General features: G+C 53.0%; 1 protein-coding gene across 1 annotated transcript in view; it reads left to right on the top strand.

The window, feature by feature from the left end:
* ABCA4 (ATP binding cassette subfamily A member 4) overlaps nt 1-16,248 on the top strand; it is a 134,399-nt gene that overhangs the window by 86,726 nt on the left and 31,425 nt on the right. Inside the window, exons 25-35 of the mRNA XM_062193442.1 lie at nt 1,242-1,447; nt 1,794-1,839; nt 6,093-6,328; nt 7,274-7,398; nt 7,792-7,890; nt 8,588-8,774; nt 12,542-12,636; nt 14,119-14,151; nt 15,488-15,593; nt 15,717-15,791; nt 16,002-16,171. Coding sequence (XP_062049426.1) covers nt 1,242-1,447; nt 1,794-1,839; nt 6,093-6,328; nt 7,274-7,398; nt 7,792-7,890; nt 8,588-8,774; nt 12,542-12,636; nt 14,119-14,151; nt 15,488-15,593; nt 15,717-15,791; nt 16,002-16,171 — 1,378 coding nt within the window. The remainder of the gene's footprint in view (nt 1-1,241; nt 1,448-1,793; nt 1,840-6,092; nt 6,329-7,273; nt 7,399-7,791; nt 7,891-8,587; nt 8,775-12,541; nt 12,637-14,118; nt 14,152-15,487; nt 15,594-15,716; nt 15,792-16,001; nt 16,172-16,248) is intronic.

The following is a 16,248-nucleotide window of genomic DNA, read 5'->3' as shown; positions in this document are numbered from 1 at the left end:
GCCAGGACGGCACCTACATGGGATGCCGGCACTGCAGGTGGCATCTTTACCTGCAGTGCCACACTACTGGCCCAGCAAACACATTCTGATGTGTATAATTAATTCCAATCGCATGAGGGATCAGGTAAACACCTGCTACCTGACATTTGTCCACCATCCATGCTGCACATCTCAAGCCCACCCCTCAGTGCTTTCCGTGGCATCTCAACCCCCTTCTGCATTTCCTGGGAGCTGGGTACAAAGTCCTGTTCTATTTGAGGCATCAGTGCTGTCCTGAGGCAGTCCCCTGAGATGTTAGACCAGGGATGGGTGTGTGACTCACTCAGCTTGGCCACCTGTTACAGGTATGTGTCTTGGGCAATTCCTGACAGCTGGGACCAGACCAGGAAAATGAGGACAACTTTGACTTAATTTTTTTAAAGATTTATTTTATTTATCAGAAAGAGTTACAGAGAGAGAGGTCTTCTATCTGTTGGCTCACTCCCCAAATGGCCACAATGGCTGGAGCTGAGCCAATCTGAAGCCAGGAGCTCCTTCAGGGTCTCCCACATGGGTGCAGAGGCCCAAGCACCTGGGCCATTCTCCATTGCTCTCCCAGGAACATTAGCAGGGAGCTGGATCAGAAGTGGAGCAGCAGGGACTCAACTCAGCATCCATATGGGATGCCAGCACTGTAGGCCGGGGCTTTAACCCATTGTGCCACAGTGCCAGCCCCTGGCTTAACTCGTTATTAACAAGTTAAGAGTCTTACCTCTCTTACCTTGGTTTGCCGTGAATGAGAATGATCACCCACAACGATGAAGTGCTTTCCCACCTGTCATAAGGTGCTTGCTACCGACAGCAGCTACCACTCACCTGTGCTCCAGCATGGCAAACTCAGCCGGTCTCACACACAACAAGCAAAAGGGTACTGTTACTTTCCCCTTTCATCAGATGAGGAAATCCAGCTATGACCCGGCCAATGTAACACAGATCGAGGGGAGAGAACATAGAAAGAAAGGGACACAGGGCTGTCACCTGGCCTCCCCGAGGCTGCACAGCAGGGAGCAGCCTTGGTTCCATCTCCTTCCGCCCCTCAGTGGCCATCGCGGGGCCAGCTGAGCCAAAAGCACACATGTCCATCCTGAGAGTAACAAAGCGCGCCTTCCTCGAGGGGGAGTGGGGAGAGCGGCCCGCCTGAGCCAGCTCGCCAGCTCCGGCTTCCGGAGCACAGTGGGCGTCAGTCTTCCCTCTTGCCCTAGGGGATGTGAACGAGCTGGTGGATGTGGTTCAACACCACGTTCCAGAGGCCACGCTGGTGGAGTGCATCGGGCAAGAACTGGTCTTCCTTCTTCCAAACAAGAATTTCAAGCAGAGAGCATACGCCAGCCTTTTCCGGGAGCTGGAGGAGACGCTGGCTGACCTGGGGCTCAGCAGTTTTGGAATTTCCGACACTCCCCTGGAAGAGGTAAAGCAGAGGCCAGGCGCCAGGAGAGGCGGTCCCTTGCAGATCCCTATGCGTAGAGTGCAGTTTTATAAAGTGATATGCCGTCATCCCCCACCCAGGCATAGCACACTGCACCCCTCTGGGGCTTACTTCCTCCTGCCTTTGTCCATATGCACGCATATTTCACGTAGCTGTGGTCACCGTGTGCTTACGTTTTTGTCTTTGTAGAAGACTATGTTCTTAGATAAAGAGTCACGAGGTATGTTTTTCCCATTATGAAACAGCACCCAGCAAGACGGAGCTGGGCTAGATTCTCCTGAGAGTGGGGGTGCCCAGGCCAAATTCTCTCTCTCTTATTTCCTGGCAGATTTTCCTGAAGGTTACGGAGGATGCTGATTCGGGCCTGTTTGCTGGTATGGTGCTGGAGTGGGTGGCGTCTCCCCTTCCCCAGTCCCCAGGTCACAACACCAAAGCAAGGAAAAGGCTCCTGCAGGGTGGCTGACCCACACGAGTACACCCTGTGCCTTCTCTGTGTCTTTGAATGGCACAGGAATGGCAAACTGGGCTACAGCTGGGTAGGAACATCTGGAGGAATCGGGGTGCTGGTGGTGGTCAGGCTGGTCACCTGCCTTAGGACTGCTCACCCCAGTCTTTTGCTCCTGCCACGTCGTCCACCCCTTGTCCTCCTGTCCTCTCTACTGAGGGCCCCTCGTTCATTCCTGTCTACAGGAGTGACAACTGGCAGAGCCAGTAAAGATAACAGTGAAAGTAAATCCAACCCAGATGCCAGCGCTAGTCTCCTGGTCCCTGAAATCAAGAGCACATCATTGTGAGCCTTCATCAAGTGGTCTGTAGGCTTTGAAATGATGGGGGCTAAAACTCCCGTGGGTCCTGGGGTGAGTCTTTCTTCCATGTGTGCCAGCCTAGGCACCAACCAGCCCCTTCTATGATCTCCACCCAAAGCTGAGGCCACACAAGCCTCTGAGACTTGACTGCAGAGGGTGGAAGAGAGGAAGACAGCAGCGCAGGGGAGAAGGGAGGTGATGTGGCTGCCCTACCATGACCCACTTCTGATGGAACAAGAGGCAATCACTCGTATTGTTAAACTGCTCTGCTGGTCACAGGCAAGAGCCATGCTACAGTTCTCCTGTGCTCCTGACCACCCACACCACTGCCCACCTCCTGCTTCCCAGTGTGGCTCAGCATGGTGTCTTCTGGGGCCAAGGGTGGGTCCCTGCCTTGGGAGTCCTGGTACCACCCCTCGGTATGGTTTCCATCTTGCTTCTAAACGATCCGAGATGTTAATCAGCCATGCCTCAAAGTGCCAGGCATCAGCTCAGTGTGCCCCAGGCCCTCAGTTAGGTCATGTGATGCCCCAAAGAGGTGGCCATCCTGGCAGAGGGTGTGTGGGGTGGGGAGCCGTCATCTGGGGAGGGTGCAGCAACTCACACAGGACCCAGGTCAACCTTCAAGCTCGTCAGACAGAGAGAGCAGATACTCGGCTCACTCAAAGCCAGAGACGGACATTAACCAAGACCAAAATGCAAAAAGGCTAGCTTATGTAGCCAAAGCTTCGCCGGATTCAAGAGGACTTTCTCTGCGCACAGAATCCTCCTTCATAATTGGGCTGTCTTGAGGGAATAAATGGGCCTTGGCAGACTGTCGGGTCAGCACAGGCACAGAGCAGGACGCTTCGAGGGGACAGCCGTGGGTAGAGGCTGAGCCTGGGAGTCAAGCAGACCAGACATCAAACCCGAGCTCCGTAACGTGCTGAGTTGATCTCTTTGTACCCTTTAGAGCTATTGAGAGAATTAAATGGGTTCATGAGTGCCAGGTCTGAATATAGTGTATGATCTCTAGCAACACTCCAATCTCAGCATTTACAAATCGTCTCTTTCCTCAAAGTTGTGCAACGCTTTATGAAGCTCTGAACACCTGTTGCCTGATCCTCACCATAAGCTCATGAGGCAGGCAGGGCGGGGAGCTGCCCCATCTGGGGAAAAGAGCTCTCCACCAGAGGTTGGAGGACTTACCTAACACCACACAGGTTTCTGGGTCTTTCTGGTCCTAGCTCTCAAGTCCAGGACCCTCCAGCCCACACTCCTCCTACCTCTCATTTTGCACAGGGCTGAGCTCATGTGTTTTGAACTGGCTCTGTTTTAGACGATGACATTTTCTGATAACATCTCCAGGGGCTGAAGGAGGCTAGAGCAAGTCATTGGGTCACACCTTGCAAGGAGGTCAATGTCATTTCTGCCAGTGACCCCTAGAGAGCAGCAGAAAGCAAAGGACACACCACTGATTCTGAACAGGCCTGCAGCCACCGCAGCTGGCTAAGACAGAGGGCTGCATTCTGGGTGGGACCAGCAGAGGATGGAGGTGAGGCCAGCCTGCAAAGGAGGCAAGGCAACGGGGGTCCTACAGAAGAAACTCCAGCCACAGCCATGGCAGGCATCAGCCCTGAGCCCTGATCAGGAAAAGGGGGCTGGAGAACTGGGGCTCCCACACCAGGTGGTCAGACCTGCAGAATGCCTCCTGTCTGTCCCCAGGGCTTCTGCATCCCAGGCCTGGTGCATCATAGGTTATTAGCTGAAAGGGTGACTGAGCTTGACCCAACTGCTTTCACAGCTGGCCTAGTCCTGGGGGACTTGAGGAAGGTCAAGAAAGCAGTGGGGCAGTGGAGGAGTGCAGAAAGCGTCTGGCCCAGTGGTTAAGCCACTCGTTAGGCTGCCCACATCCATAGCTAAGTGCCCAAGTTCAGTTCCCCGCTCTGGCTCCTGACTCCAGCTTCCTGCCAGTGCAGACCCTGGGAGGCAGCAGTGGTGGCTCAAGGTGCCACCCCTATGGGACACCTGGATTGCATTCCTGGTTCCTGGCTTCAGTCTGGTCTAGTCCCAGCCATTGCTAGCATTTGGGGAGTGAACCAGTGGATAAGAATGTCTTCTGTCTCGTCTCTCTGTCTCCTTACCTCATGAATAAATTAAAATAAAAAGGGGGAGGGCTGGCATTTGGCAAAGCAGTTACGATGCAGCTTGGAATGCCTGTATCCCGTATCGGAGTGTCTGCATTTGAGTCTGGGCTCCACTCCATTCCAGCTTCCCGCTAATGGCTAAAGTGCAGAAGGCAATAGCTCAGGTAACTGGCTTCTTGCCACTGCCCAGGGAGATCTGGACTGAGCTCCTGGCTCCTAGCTTCACCCTGGCCCACGACTGGCTGTTGTGGGCATTTGGGGAAGGAACCAGCAGATGGTTTGCCTGTCTGTCTCTCTGCCTTTCAAATAAATAAAGATAAATTTAGAAAAGCTCCTGGGACCTGAGCAGCAGTCCTCTGGGCCCCCCTAGGCATCCACCACGGATGAGCTGAGGAGCATCGCCGAGTGACGTAATCACAGCTCTGCCAGCGCCGACTCCTTGTAGTGGTTTAGAAAGTGCATTCCCGTGGGTTGCCTCACTCAGCCCTCAGAACAATCCTGGGAAATGCTCTCATTTTCACTTCACAGACCAGAAAACTCAGCTTCAGACAGGAAGGGCCACCCCCTCGAATGCAGGCGTTTGTCAGACTCCATTCTCAAACCCAGGTCTCCAGCTTCCTAGTTCATTACTCTCCCTACCGCTAAGTGGCCCCTGCGAGGGCAGAAAGTGCCTCGTGGACTCTGGTTTTAATGTTTTCAAGTACACAGGCAACACGTGAATATGAAGGATCTCTGAAAAGTTCATAGAAAATGCATATTATGAGAAAGCTATACATAGATTCAAAACCGTTTTGCACCAAAATAATCTTTTAATTCCATTTTCCACAAGCTTTTTGAAATAGCCTCATATATTTCTTGTTTAAAAAAATGAAATAATACACAAAAGGCTGAAGTCTCCCTCCCCACTTCTTCTCCTGTCCAGCTCCCCAGGCTGACCTCTGTGGACAGCCGTGGGCATTCTTCTGGAGCTTGGTCACTACCATGGGTGTGAATGGGAGACGTCATACGTGTAGGATGTATGCATTTTCTAACATAAGTGTGATCTTATCATACGGAATGTTCTGTACCTTAGCTTCTTTTGTGCTTTTTTGGTTTGTATCGAGTTAATTTCCCTCTCCCTCTCCCTCTCCCTCCCCCCCCCTTCCTCCTCTCTTTCCCCCTCAGTGCATTTAGAACTATTCTGTTCTCTTTAATGCTAATAAGAGACATTTGCTAATAAGAGACATTTTAAATGATTTCAATTGATTTGATTGCTAGATCATTTATACTAGGAAATAGACTTTTTAAAATATTTATTTTATTTGAAAGGCAGAGTTACAGAGGTGGGGGGGGGGGGTCTTCCATCTGCTGGTTCACTCCCCAAATGGCCACAAACTGCTGGAGCTGGGCTGATCCAAAGCCAAGAGCTGGGAGCTTCTGCCGGGTCTCCCATGTTGGTGCAGGAGCCCAAGGACTTGGGACATTTACTGTTTTCATGCTATAGCAGAGAGCTGGATCAAAAATGGAGCAGCCAGGATTCGAACCGGCACCCATACAGGATGTTGGCACCGCAGACAGTGGCTTTACCCACTATGCCAGAGCCATAGCACCAGGCCCAGAAAACAGATTTTTAAAGGATTACTGTTGCTGTTTTACGGGGAAACCACTGTGAGATCCAGACCTCATGGATATTTTCCATTGCATCTCTCCCACCAGGTGGCCCTCTGCAGAAAAGTGTGCCCGTCAGCCTGCGTCACCCCTGTTTGGGTCCCAGCGGGAAGGCTGAAGAGTCTGCCCAGGCCACTGCCTCCGAGGGCTCGCCCTCCCCGGAGCCCGAGGGCACAGGCGTCCCACTCAACACGGGTGCGAGGCTCATCCTCCAGCACGTGCAGGCGCTGCTGATCAAGCGCTTCCACCACGCCGTCCGCAGCCACAAGGACTTCCTGGCCCAGGTACCGCTGCCTCTCTTCCAGGGCTCTCCAGCCTCTCCGGAGTGTGCAGCGCACATGGTTCCAACATGGCAGGTGCAGCTTCTTCAGCTTCTGTCCCCTTGGTTCTTCCTTGCCCCGCCTGCAGTTCGATTCTCTGTAACACAACCTTTCTTGGCAAGTCTGGGACCTCACTAAACAAAAACCATAGAAGAGCAGGGAAAATGTTCATATTTTTATTTTTACAGTGAAAGGTTCCATCGTGTTTTCTTTTGTTTCCACAATGATCCCATCCATCAAGGCCACTGTCCCCTTTTTTCTTGCTATGTTTTTTGTCTAGAAAAGAAACTACTTCAAAGAGTGGTGAGTATGGTGACTTGCTCTTTGAACTGCCCTTCAACCTCTGCTGAGCATCGGCCTACATCCAGACGCTTCAGTTGCTACCAAACATTCTGTTTTCCACATTTTGCCTGTGCACACCCTGCCTGGGATGTTCCCCCAGAAGCCGGACCTTCTCCCCCAAGCCCTGGTTATATGGATGAGTGTTTGGAAGTTTGAATGTGTGTGCGTGTGTGTGGAGCATGTGTGCACACTCCTGTATGTGTCCAAGTCGATGCATGCACATGCACGTGCAAGAGTGTAAGTGTGCTTGTCTTGTGTATGAACGTATGTGTGAGTTTGCAAATGTGATTGTAAGTATGCGTGAGTGTGTGTCCAAGGATGTGCATCATGTGTGAGTGCACATGTGACGGCGTGTGTGCATGTGTGTCTGTGTGTGCAGGTATACATCACAGGAGCTGCGCATGTGTGTGTGAATGTGCATTTGTGGGATTGATGTATGAGTGTGCAGGCATGTGTGTGTGAGTTTGCATTTGGGTGGGCACACATGTACATGCATGTCTGTGTGTGTGTGTGTGTGTTAGCCATCTCACAAGCCACAGCCCCATTTTTATACTTAATCCCCAACAGATCGTGCTCCCAGCCACGTTTGTGTGTCTGGCTCTGATGCTTTCCATCATCGTGCCTCCTTTTGGTGAATATCCCGCCTTGACCCTTCACCCCTGGATGTATGGGCAGCAGTACACCTTCTTCAGGTGCGCAGACTCCTCCCCAGGGTCACCACCCCCTCTGTGGCGTGGGCTCCCAGGCCACGTGCTGCTGTGGAGGGCTCTTAGCATTACCCCGCACGGGGAGTTACGGTGTCTGCCGCTGCCTGGCAGGGATCCATGTGGACAACCAGGATGCCTTGGGAAGGGGAGTGAGGAAAGCGGGTGCGCTCAGGGTGAGGGCTGCGGCTCCAGCTCTCAGAGGGGCAGGCGACACAGCATCCGCGCACAGGTGTACCGGCAGCCTGCCCCACTCCCAGCAGACCTGTAGCTGTGCTGAGGCAATGCCTCCTGTACCTGCCTGGCACAGAGTTGCCACTCCCTGGCCTCTTTGTCCTCTCTCTCATGGTCCCTAAGCTAAGCCTCTCTCCCTCTCTCCAGCATGGACGAGCCCGGCAGCGAGCGCCTCACCACCCTGGCAGACGTCCTCCTGAACAAGCCGGGCTTTGGCAATCGCTGCCTGAAGCAAGAGTGGCTTCCGTAAGTGGCTGCACATCCCTGCCCTACTGCCCCCGGCTCCCCGAGACCTGATGCTGGGGTCCGGGGTGGCAGGGCCAGGAAGAGACCTCTGCCACCTCGGTTCTGTCCTGTGTTTCACAGAGCAGAGCCACATCTGCGACCCCTCCCCCCACACACCTGCTGGGAAGCCCCCACCTCCCGGGGAAGCTCTGCATTTCTCAATGCAGAAGCCCTATGCTGAGTTCATAGATGGTTCCCCCTACCTTGCTCGAATGGCTTCTAACCAGGGGGCCGTGCTGTTTTCTAATTGTCTGTCCAATGGCATTAACGCCACACACGGCCAGCTCACAACTACTGTTAAAATATAGAGAAGGCAGTTGGAGAGGATGGGTCCAGAACTTCCTATAGGGCCCTAACAGGTTGATATAATTTTAATTTCTGTGCCATCCAGTCTTTTCCCAAAGCTATTAGTAAGGACCAAAATTCTCGCTTTTATTTGTTCAGTCTCTGAACAGCTAGAAAGAAAAAGATGAAACAGTCCACAAACTAGATAATAATTATCCCCAGCCCCACACCTCGCCCGAGACCAGTCTCCAAGAGGGTGAGAATAAAGTGCCTGGATGTGAGACAGAGAGGCCAGGAAGGACAGGGATGGGCGCCGGGGAGCCTCGTGGGGACTTTGGAACTGACCGTGGGACAATCTCTTTTCTTCCATGAGGGAGTACCCCTGTGGCAACTCGACCGCCTGGAAGACTCCCTCTGTGTCCCCAAACATCACCCACCTATTCCAGCAACAGATATGGACGCCGGACAACCCCTCGCCCTCCTGCAGGTGCAGCACCAGGGAGAAGCTCACCATGTTGCCCGAGTGCCCCGGGGGCGCCGGGGGACTCCCGCCCCCGCAGGTACCTCCACCCCTCCACCCCATGGGACGTCAAGGCCTGCGAGAGCGGGGTTGGGGAGTGGGGGACATGTGTGAGCCTCAAGCCCACTAACATTCCCACTGGCAGCTGAGGGGAGGGACTGAGCGAGGCTCCCAGGGGCTTCTCTGGCACTGCCACCTGAAGGAAGTCCCTGACCAAAAGCTTCCTTTTCCTCCAAACACTTCCTATCCAATCCAGTGAGAACATGTTTCTTACAGTACACAAGTCATGCGTGCCCGTGATACAAAAATTAGGCAAGCCAGAAGGGAAGGCAATCACCACTTGCAGATAACCACCAATAGCGCTCGGTTGCCATCCACCCAAACAGGATCACATTTAAAATCTCACCTTGACACCTGTTCTTTTCCCTTAATACACGTCATGGACATGCATCCATGCCAATAGATACACATCTGCACCATCTCTAACGCCCGCACACTAGGTCATTAGTTGGACTTTCTTTATTTAACCAATTTCCCTTTATTGGATATTTGGACTTCCAGTTTTCTTCATTATAGACAATACCGGGCTGTGTATTTACACATGTATGTATTTACACACGTATGAACATTCTTCAGAGGCTGGCCGTGTGCTGTGCATGTAACACAGGTGCACCGTGTGCACAGGTGCTCGCACACACACAGCCAGGAGTTATCTCGCAGGAACATAGATGGACACCATGGCTCTGAGTACCTGCCTTTCTCGGGAGCCCTAGACTCCGGAGTGCATCACAGGGAGCCCCTCCCGGGAGCTTCAGAGGTGGTGGAAGGGACCAGAGAAACGGCACTTTGTCTCAGGTTGATAATGGGCCTTCCCCCTGACGTGGCCAGAGCAAGCCCTTTCGCAGCCTTTCGGGATCTGACAGTGAGTAAACAGTCCCCAGAAAGGCAGTGCGGGCAGAGCGCAGGCCTGGGAATCAGGGAGGCGTGGCTTGGCTGCCCTGGCCAGTCTCAGTGTTCAATTCCTCACCTAGAAATTCGGGATGAATGTACATAATGCAGAGCATTAATTCAATGAAATAATGTCAGCAAAGAATGACTTAGATTCAACTCAAGTAATGACAGCCCCGAGCTAAGAGTGGATAAGACAAACCCCAGCTTTTCTCTCCTGAAGGCGATGTGATTGGTCCTTGATGCTTTATGAGCCACTGCTCCCTAAAACAGGCCTCAACTTCATCAGCCAAGATGGCAGATGAAGAAGAAGAGAGTGGAAGGCAGAGAGTGGAAGGCAGAGAGTGGAAGAAGGGACAAAGGGAAAGAGGAGGCAGGGTGTGCCAGTGTGGGCTAGGAAGACTGCCACAAGCTACCACGTGGCACTTGCACTTAAACTTGTGTGTTACAGGCCAGAGCCCAGCGTCAAGGAGACTGGCAGCCATCATCTTTGTTCTGGGTGGCCATACCCAACAAAGTGGGTTATTAGGATGGTAGCCGGGAAGAGCCAGTAATGAGGACAAGTGAATTTTGCCACAGCCATTATCACAGTGGCTGGCTCCTAACGGAGTGTGTTCATGAACACCCAGTCTTTGTTTTTATTCTAAAGCATCTACTTTATATTTCTTAATATTTCTCAAGCAATATATTCTCTCTTTGGATCACAACCCAGCTACTAAGCTTCATGGGGGTTCCAGCAGAAGAACTCAAAGAGCTGGCCTCAGCTGCCTGCACTCCAGAAGGGAGCTTGGCTTCTGGTTGGTTGGCGGTCAAGTGCTAAGGGCCTCTGTGGCTGTGTCCACTCAAATCTCCCCAGCGCTGGGACACCCAAGCCTGTGTCACTGCACGTTAACTTCTTGGCTGGGAGAAAAAGAGAAGGCCGAGCATAGCTATGTGGTGATTCATTTCCTAAATGAAGCCCGACCTCCACACTTGGAATCCTCAGTAGCATTTGTCCTCGGTCCCTGGGGAGAAATCTACAGGGCCACTGCAGCCCTGGAGAACGGCACACCAGTTCCTCGGAGTTCCTTTCACTACTGCATCTCCTCCCTATCATTCATGCCTCTCTGCAGCAAAATAACATCACACATCTGCACAGGAACTACTCGCTCGCTCTCTCGCTCGCTCGCTCTCTCTCTCTCACACACACACACACACACACACACACACTCCCTCCTCAAACACTCCCTTCTCTTCAGCCCATAAGTCAGAGGCGTGGACCTGGTTCAGGGGTAGCAAGTAAACTGCCCTTGCTGGACGTGGTGGTCTCTAGGCCCCTTCCTGCTCTGACATTCTGTGGATGCTGGTGGGTCCTGAGCAGGAAGTGCTGGGCCCCTGACTTCTGGAATATGTGGAGATTATGTTGGAGGAGCACTGTGTTTGCCAGAATTTATCAGAAAGCCATGTATCATAAGCTGTCCCAATTGTTTCGACCTGGGTTTCACCAGAGGAGCACGGTGGCTCCCCAGGGTGCTGCGTGCGGCAAGAGAAGCGGACGGTAGAGAGGGAAGAGCAAGGGCTGTGGAGTCGGACGGATGCAGGCCCAGGCCCTGGGCCAACCACCCATCCATTCTGTGACCAGTGCAAGGCAGCTGCCCTCCTTGAACCTTAACATCTTTGCCTGTCCGATCCAGTCCAACTCCTCCCTTACCAGGGTGTTGGAGTTAGGAGGGCTCGTGTTCTGTACGCTGGCACACAGCAACATGGGCAGGTGCTGGTCCTGCTAGTGTGAGAGAGAGGAACACGGAGAGGAAAGGGAAATGAGAAGGGAAAGTCAAAGGGGAAAAAAGAAGACGGCGTGCAGAAATGAGGAGTGTGCTGTGTGGCGGCGGTGATTTAATGCCTCCAAAAATTCCCCTTAGCCCCCTCTGGGTGGGCCCCCGGGAAAGAGAGAATGCCTGGGCCAAGGTTCATGAGTGACCTATGGAATTGGCTAATATGAGCAACTAAGCACCGGCTTCCCAAAATTACAGTAATATTGCCACCTGGCGGCCAAACTTGTACATTGCTTGAATTTTTCCGAATCTGTTGAAAGTGATCATAAATCACAAGGCACTGTTCTGGTTGTTTCACTCGTGTCACAGATTTAGCACGTGTCATCTGTACGCCAGGTACTATTCTGGGTGCCAGGGACACAACAGCCAACAAGTCTGAGGAAGTCTCTGCTCGCCCAGAAGGCCTCTGCTACAGGCGGCAACAGACAAAAACGAGTCATCAACAAGGGAGATCAGGCAGGGGGAGTGCTGTTGATAGGGAGGAACTGGAAGTAGAATGTGAAATTCTACAGGGAGAGTGGACGGCTGACTTCAAAGCTACATCATGAAAACCAGGGAGAATGGGTAGGAGGGATAGAAAGGTGGCAGCCAGGAAGTTCAAGAGGGAGGCAGGGCCAGTGGGGTCCCTTGGATTTGATTGTGGGCTTTTTGGCGTGTGGTAGACAAGATGACGGAGGTATTCTTAATTTCCTGTTTAAAGCTCCACCTGGCTGTTGTGTGGAGAATGGAATGTGGGGGACCCAGGACAGAATCGGGGAGCCCAGTCTGGAAGCTTCTGTAGAGTCTGGGTAGTGGCTTGGGCTACAGCGGACGCACTGGGGCTGGAGAGATGCGGATGATTGGTTTTTGTTGGGGATATGCCATCCCAACTTGTCAATGTGTTTGAAAAACATCATTGGTATGGGACCTGGGGAGATGCCAGTGCCTTATTTAGGATTTTCCCAGCAACTGAGGCCACAGGTGATTTGGGGAGAGGAGTCAGCAGCTGCACACACCGCGAGGCCTCGGGGTACAGAGTTATTCACAGGGTGTCTGCTTGCCTCAGAGGACGCAGCGCAGCACCGAAATCCTGCAGGACCTTACAGACAGGAACATCTCCGACTACCTGGTGAAGACGTACCCTGCTCTCATAAGAAGCAGGTGAGAAGAGACCCTCTCCGTGCCTCGTCCCGGCTTGCTGTACCAAGTATTCACTACTGACAGAGGACAATGCACTCTCTCAAGTTACCTGTGGTCAGGGAAGTGGGGTGTCTTTGTTTTCAAAGATTTTATTCATTTGAAAGACAGAATTAGAGCAAGCAAGTGAGGGAGAGAAATTTCCCTTCCGCTAGTTCACTCCCCAAATGGTCACAACAGCCAGGGCTGGGCCAGGCAAAAGCCTGGAGCCCAGAGCTTCTTCTTAGACTTACATCATTAGATCTAAGACTTAGACTTAGATCATTCTCTGCTGCTTTCCCAGGGGCATTAGCAGGGAGCTGGATGGGACGTGGAGTAGCCGGGACTCGAACCAGCACCCAGATGAGATGCTGGCATCACAGGCAGCAACTTAACCCACTACGCCACAATGCCAGCCCCAGCAGCCTCATATTTTAACCAGTTAGGAAAGAGAGACAAGATTTGGAGGGAGACGAGGGAGTGAAGGGGGGAAAAAGAGAAGAAAGAGGGGGAAGTAAGAGGTGGGGTGGGGTGGGGCGGGGACTGCTGCTTAGAGGGTAAAGTGCCTGGGACCTCTTCTGGTTTGCTTGGCTCTGCTGCTGTCCTAATCCAGCCCCACCGGACACAGCAGCCGCAGCGTCCCTGGCCGTCAGAGCGAGCAACTTGACCAGAGGATGCTCCAGAGAGAGGGATGCAGCCCCACGCGCTCTGCAGCTTTAACACCAAGCATCCTCATTTCAGCGGTGATGTCAGCTGCTTCCCTTCCTAGCGCCCTGAGCAAGGGATAGACAGACTCCAATGGCTAGAACACTGCACGTGGCAAACGCACCTGCTGAGACACTGCGCCAGCCGGCAGTTAGTGAAAGGAAGACACCACCCAAGCCCCCAGACAAAAGCAGAGCACATGGATGTCCCCAGTAATGTGATAACAGCAGCCACTCCAAACTTTGACCTCAGCAGCAATGTGCAATATGGAATACTGGACTTGCTGCCTGGTGGTTGATGACCATGACCGTTCATAGGGTCGGGGGCTGCTGTCTGCTCATTTCCCAGCTTCTTGTTTTAGCCCAGATTGTCTGAAAGTGAACACCTTAAGTGTGCAGGTGATTAGTAGAGTTACATCCATTGGTGGAAGGGGGGAGGGCTGCAGCCTTCCCTCCACCTGGGCACGGTCCTTGCCATGTTTTCCGGGTCTGAATGGATACCCTGGTCTGACGTGTGACCTGACAACAGATCACTCAGTCCAGCTGCAGGATGTGACAGGGAGAACAATGGTGGAAACCCCAGTCTTTTCCCTGCACGTGTATTCAGGCTCAGGCTCGGAGCTGAGTGGCTCCCAGATGATTTGGATATTAGGAAATGCAAAAATGTCCCTATAGATTGAGTCATGCCAATTCCTCGGGGAAGAAAGTTAACACTGCTGCTGAATGTGTGTTATTCATTGCATGATTTTATTTTGACTTTCAGCTTAAAGAGCAAATTCTGGGTCAACGAACAGAGGTAAGAAAGCATTTTTATAAGAAATTTAAATCTCTGATTGAGCCAGTTAAAGCAATTGCAACATGTTAAAAGCCACACCTCCAAGGCTGTTCTGATTGGCCTCAGGAATTCAGAAAGTGTGTCCTGAAGGCCAAGTGGCTGGGGACACCTGGGCTCAGGAGATGCTCAGCTGTGTCCTTGGAGGGCACACATGGGAGAAGGTGGTCTGGGTGAGGACTTCCAGAATATTCTAAAACTTGTAAGCATCTAAGAGATTAGAATGCGCCAGTGAGAGGGACTTGCAACCTAGCCCTGGACACTCCTTACCCGCCCCTTCCTTTTAAGCTGTAGGGGATCTGGCCCAGCCCCTGACTCACCCTATTCCTGAAGCATCCCAGAGGCTCAAGTGGCCCCAGAAGTTTGGAGAATCCTCGAGGGCATCCCAGGAGAAAGCTGTCTCAAGCACTGGGTCTGTAGAATGGATGCAGGGATGAGGCTGACTTGCTTTGCTGGGAAGATTCTAGACCATAAAAGTGAAATGCAGAACTGTCCCCTGGAGGGAACTTTGAGGATTCTAATGAAGCAGAAAATGGGAGCAAGGGGACAATCTGAGGCCCTGAGAAATCAAAATCTCCTCTGCTGTGATTAACTGTGCTATTGTGGAGTCTGGCTTTCATCCTGCCATGCAAGGGTTTTAAGCCAGAGAGTGACCTCCTCAGGTGGGTGTTTGCATCCTCATGGCTGTAGACTTCCCGAGCCGAACAGAGGATGGGTCCCAAGGCTGGGATCAGTTAAGATTCCAGAGCAGGAGACACAGCAGAGACGGTGGGGTTGCCCGAGCTGGGGTTGGGGGTGAGAGGCACCAAGCAGGGGGATGGGGTGTGGCAGCACTCGGCCCTGCATAGGCCGAGTTGTTGTGTCCAGTGCTGCTCGAAGCACCTGCAGAGGACAGAGGTGGCAGAGAAGTGGAGTCATTGGTGGGCACCAGAGAGGTCACACGGGAGGGAGGAGTTGGAGCCGGCCAGATGCTCAAGAGAGCAAAGAGGAGGCACCCCGGGAAGCGGGCAGCCTGCACAGCACTCAACCCGAAGACACCCTGGGCCGTCTGGGTCCATGCAAGTGATTCAGTGTGGCCCTCCAGGGAAGCTCTAGGGAGGGAAGGGCTGTCGGGGCAGAGACCAGACTCAGAAGAGCCTACGCCGGGGTGGAGTCTGCAATGGGGAAGACTGCAGAGTTGGATTTGTAAAGCAGGCTGATTCTGCTCACTGGCCCAGACAGTTCCCCTGCAGCAACGAAGTGCTCCTGGCAGGAGTGAAGGCCACGGCTCCACGCTGAGGATCTCTTGTTGCCTTGCCAGGTACGGAGGAATTTCCATCGGAGGGAAGCTCCCGGCCATCCCCTTCACCGGGAAAGCACTTGTTGCTTTTCTCAGCGACCTTGGCCACCTAATGAACGTGAGCGGGGTATGTAAGGAGACTGAAGACTTGGGCAGGATTTGCGACTTTCTTACTTCCTATGAAATAGAAATGATCACTGAGTGCTGCAGGAATGAAAAACCTTCCTGCTTGTGTCCCCCGGCCCCCTAGGGCCCTGTCACCAGAAAGGCTGCTCAAGAAATGTCTGATTTCCTGAAACATCTGGAAACGGAAGACAACATTAAGGCAGGTGACCTGCATGGTCTGCCCCAGGGCTAAACCCTCACGTGAGCTGATGATTTTATTTCCACTCGCCCTTCCCTCCCCCTGCTGAAATCCAGCAAGGAATGTCTTCCCTCTGTCAGACCCCGCTCCTGCTGTGTCCTGTGGCTAATTTTCTTCATGTGGCATCTCAGGTGTCAGCACAGCCTCACCAAGCCCCCTCCCACCCGCTAGGTGTGGTTCAACAACAAAGGCTGGCACGCCCTGGTCAGCTTTCTGAACGTGGCCCACAACGCCATCCTCCGGGCCAGCCTGCCCCCGGAAAGGGACCCAGAAGAGTACGGAGTCACCGTCATAAGCCAGCCGCTGAACCTGACCAAGGAGCAGCTCTCAGAGGTTACAGTGTAAGCTGCCCGGGCCCGGCCTCAGGTTTTGTCTGAGGCTTTCTTTTCCCCAACAGCAAGCGCAGGGCTGGGTGGCT

This window comes from Lepus europaeus, chromosome 5, assembly GCF_033115175.1.
Source record: "Lepus europaeus isolate LE1 chromosome 5, mLepTim1.pri, whole genome shotgun sequence".
Lineage (NCBI taxonomy): Eukaryota > Metazoa > Chordata > Mammalia > Lagomorpha > Leporidae > Lepus > Lepus europaeus.
This window is presented reverse-complemented; position numbering and strand designations above follow the sequence as displayed.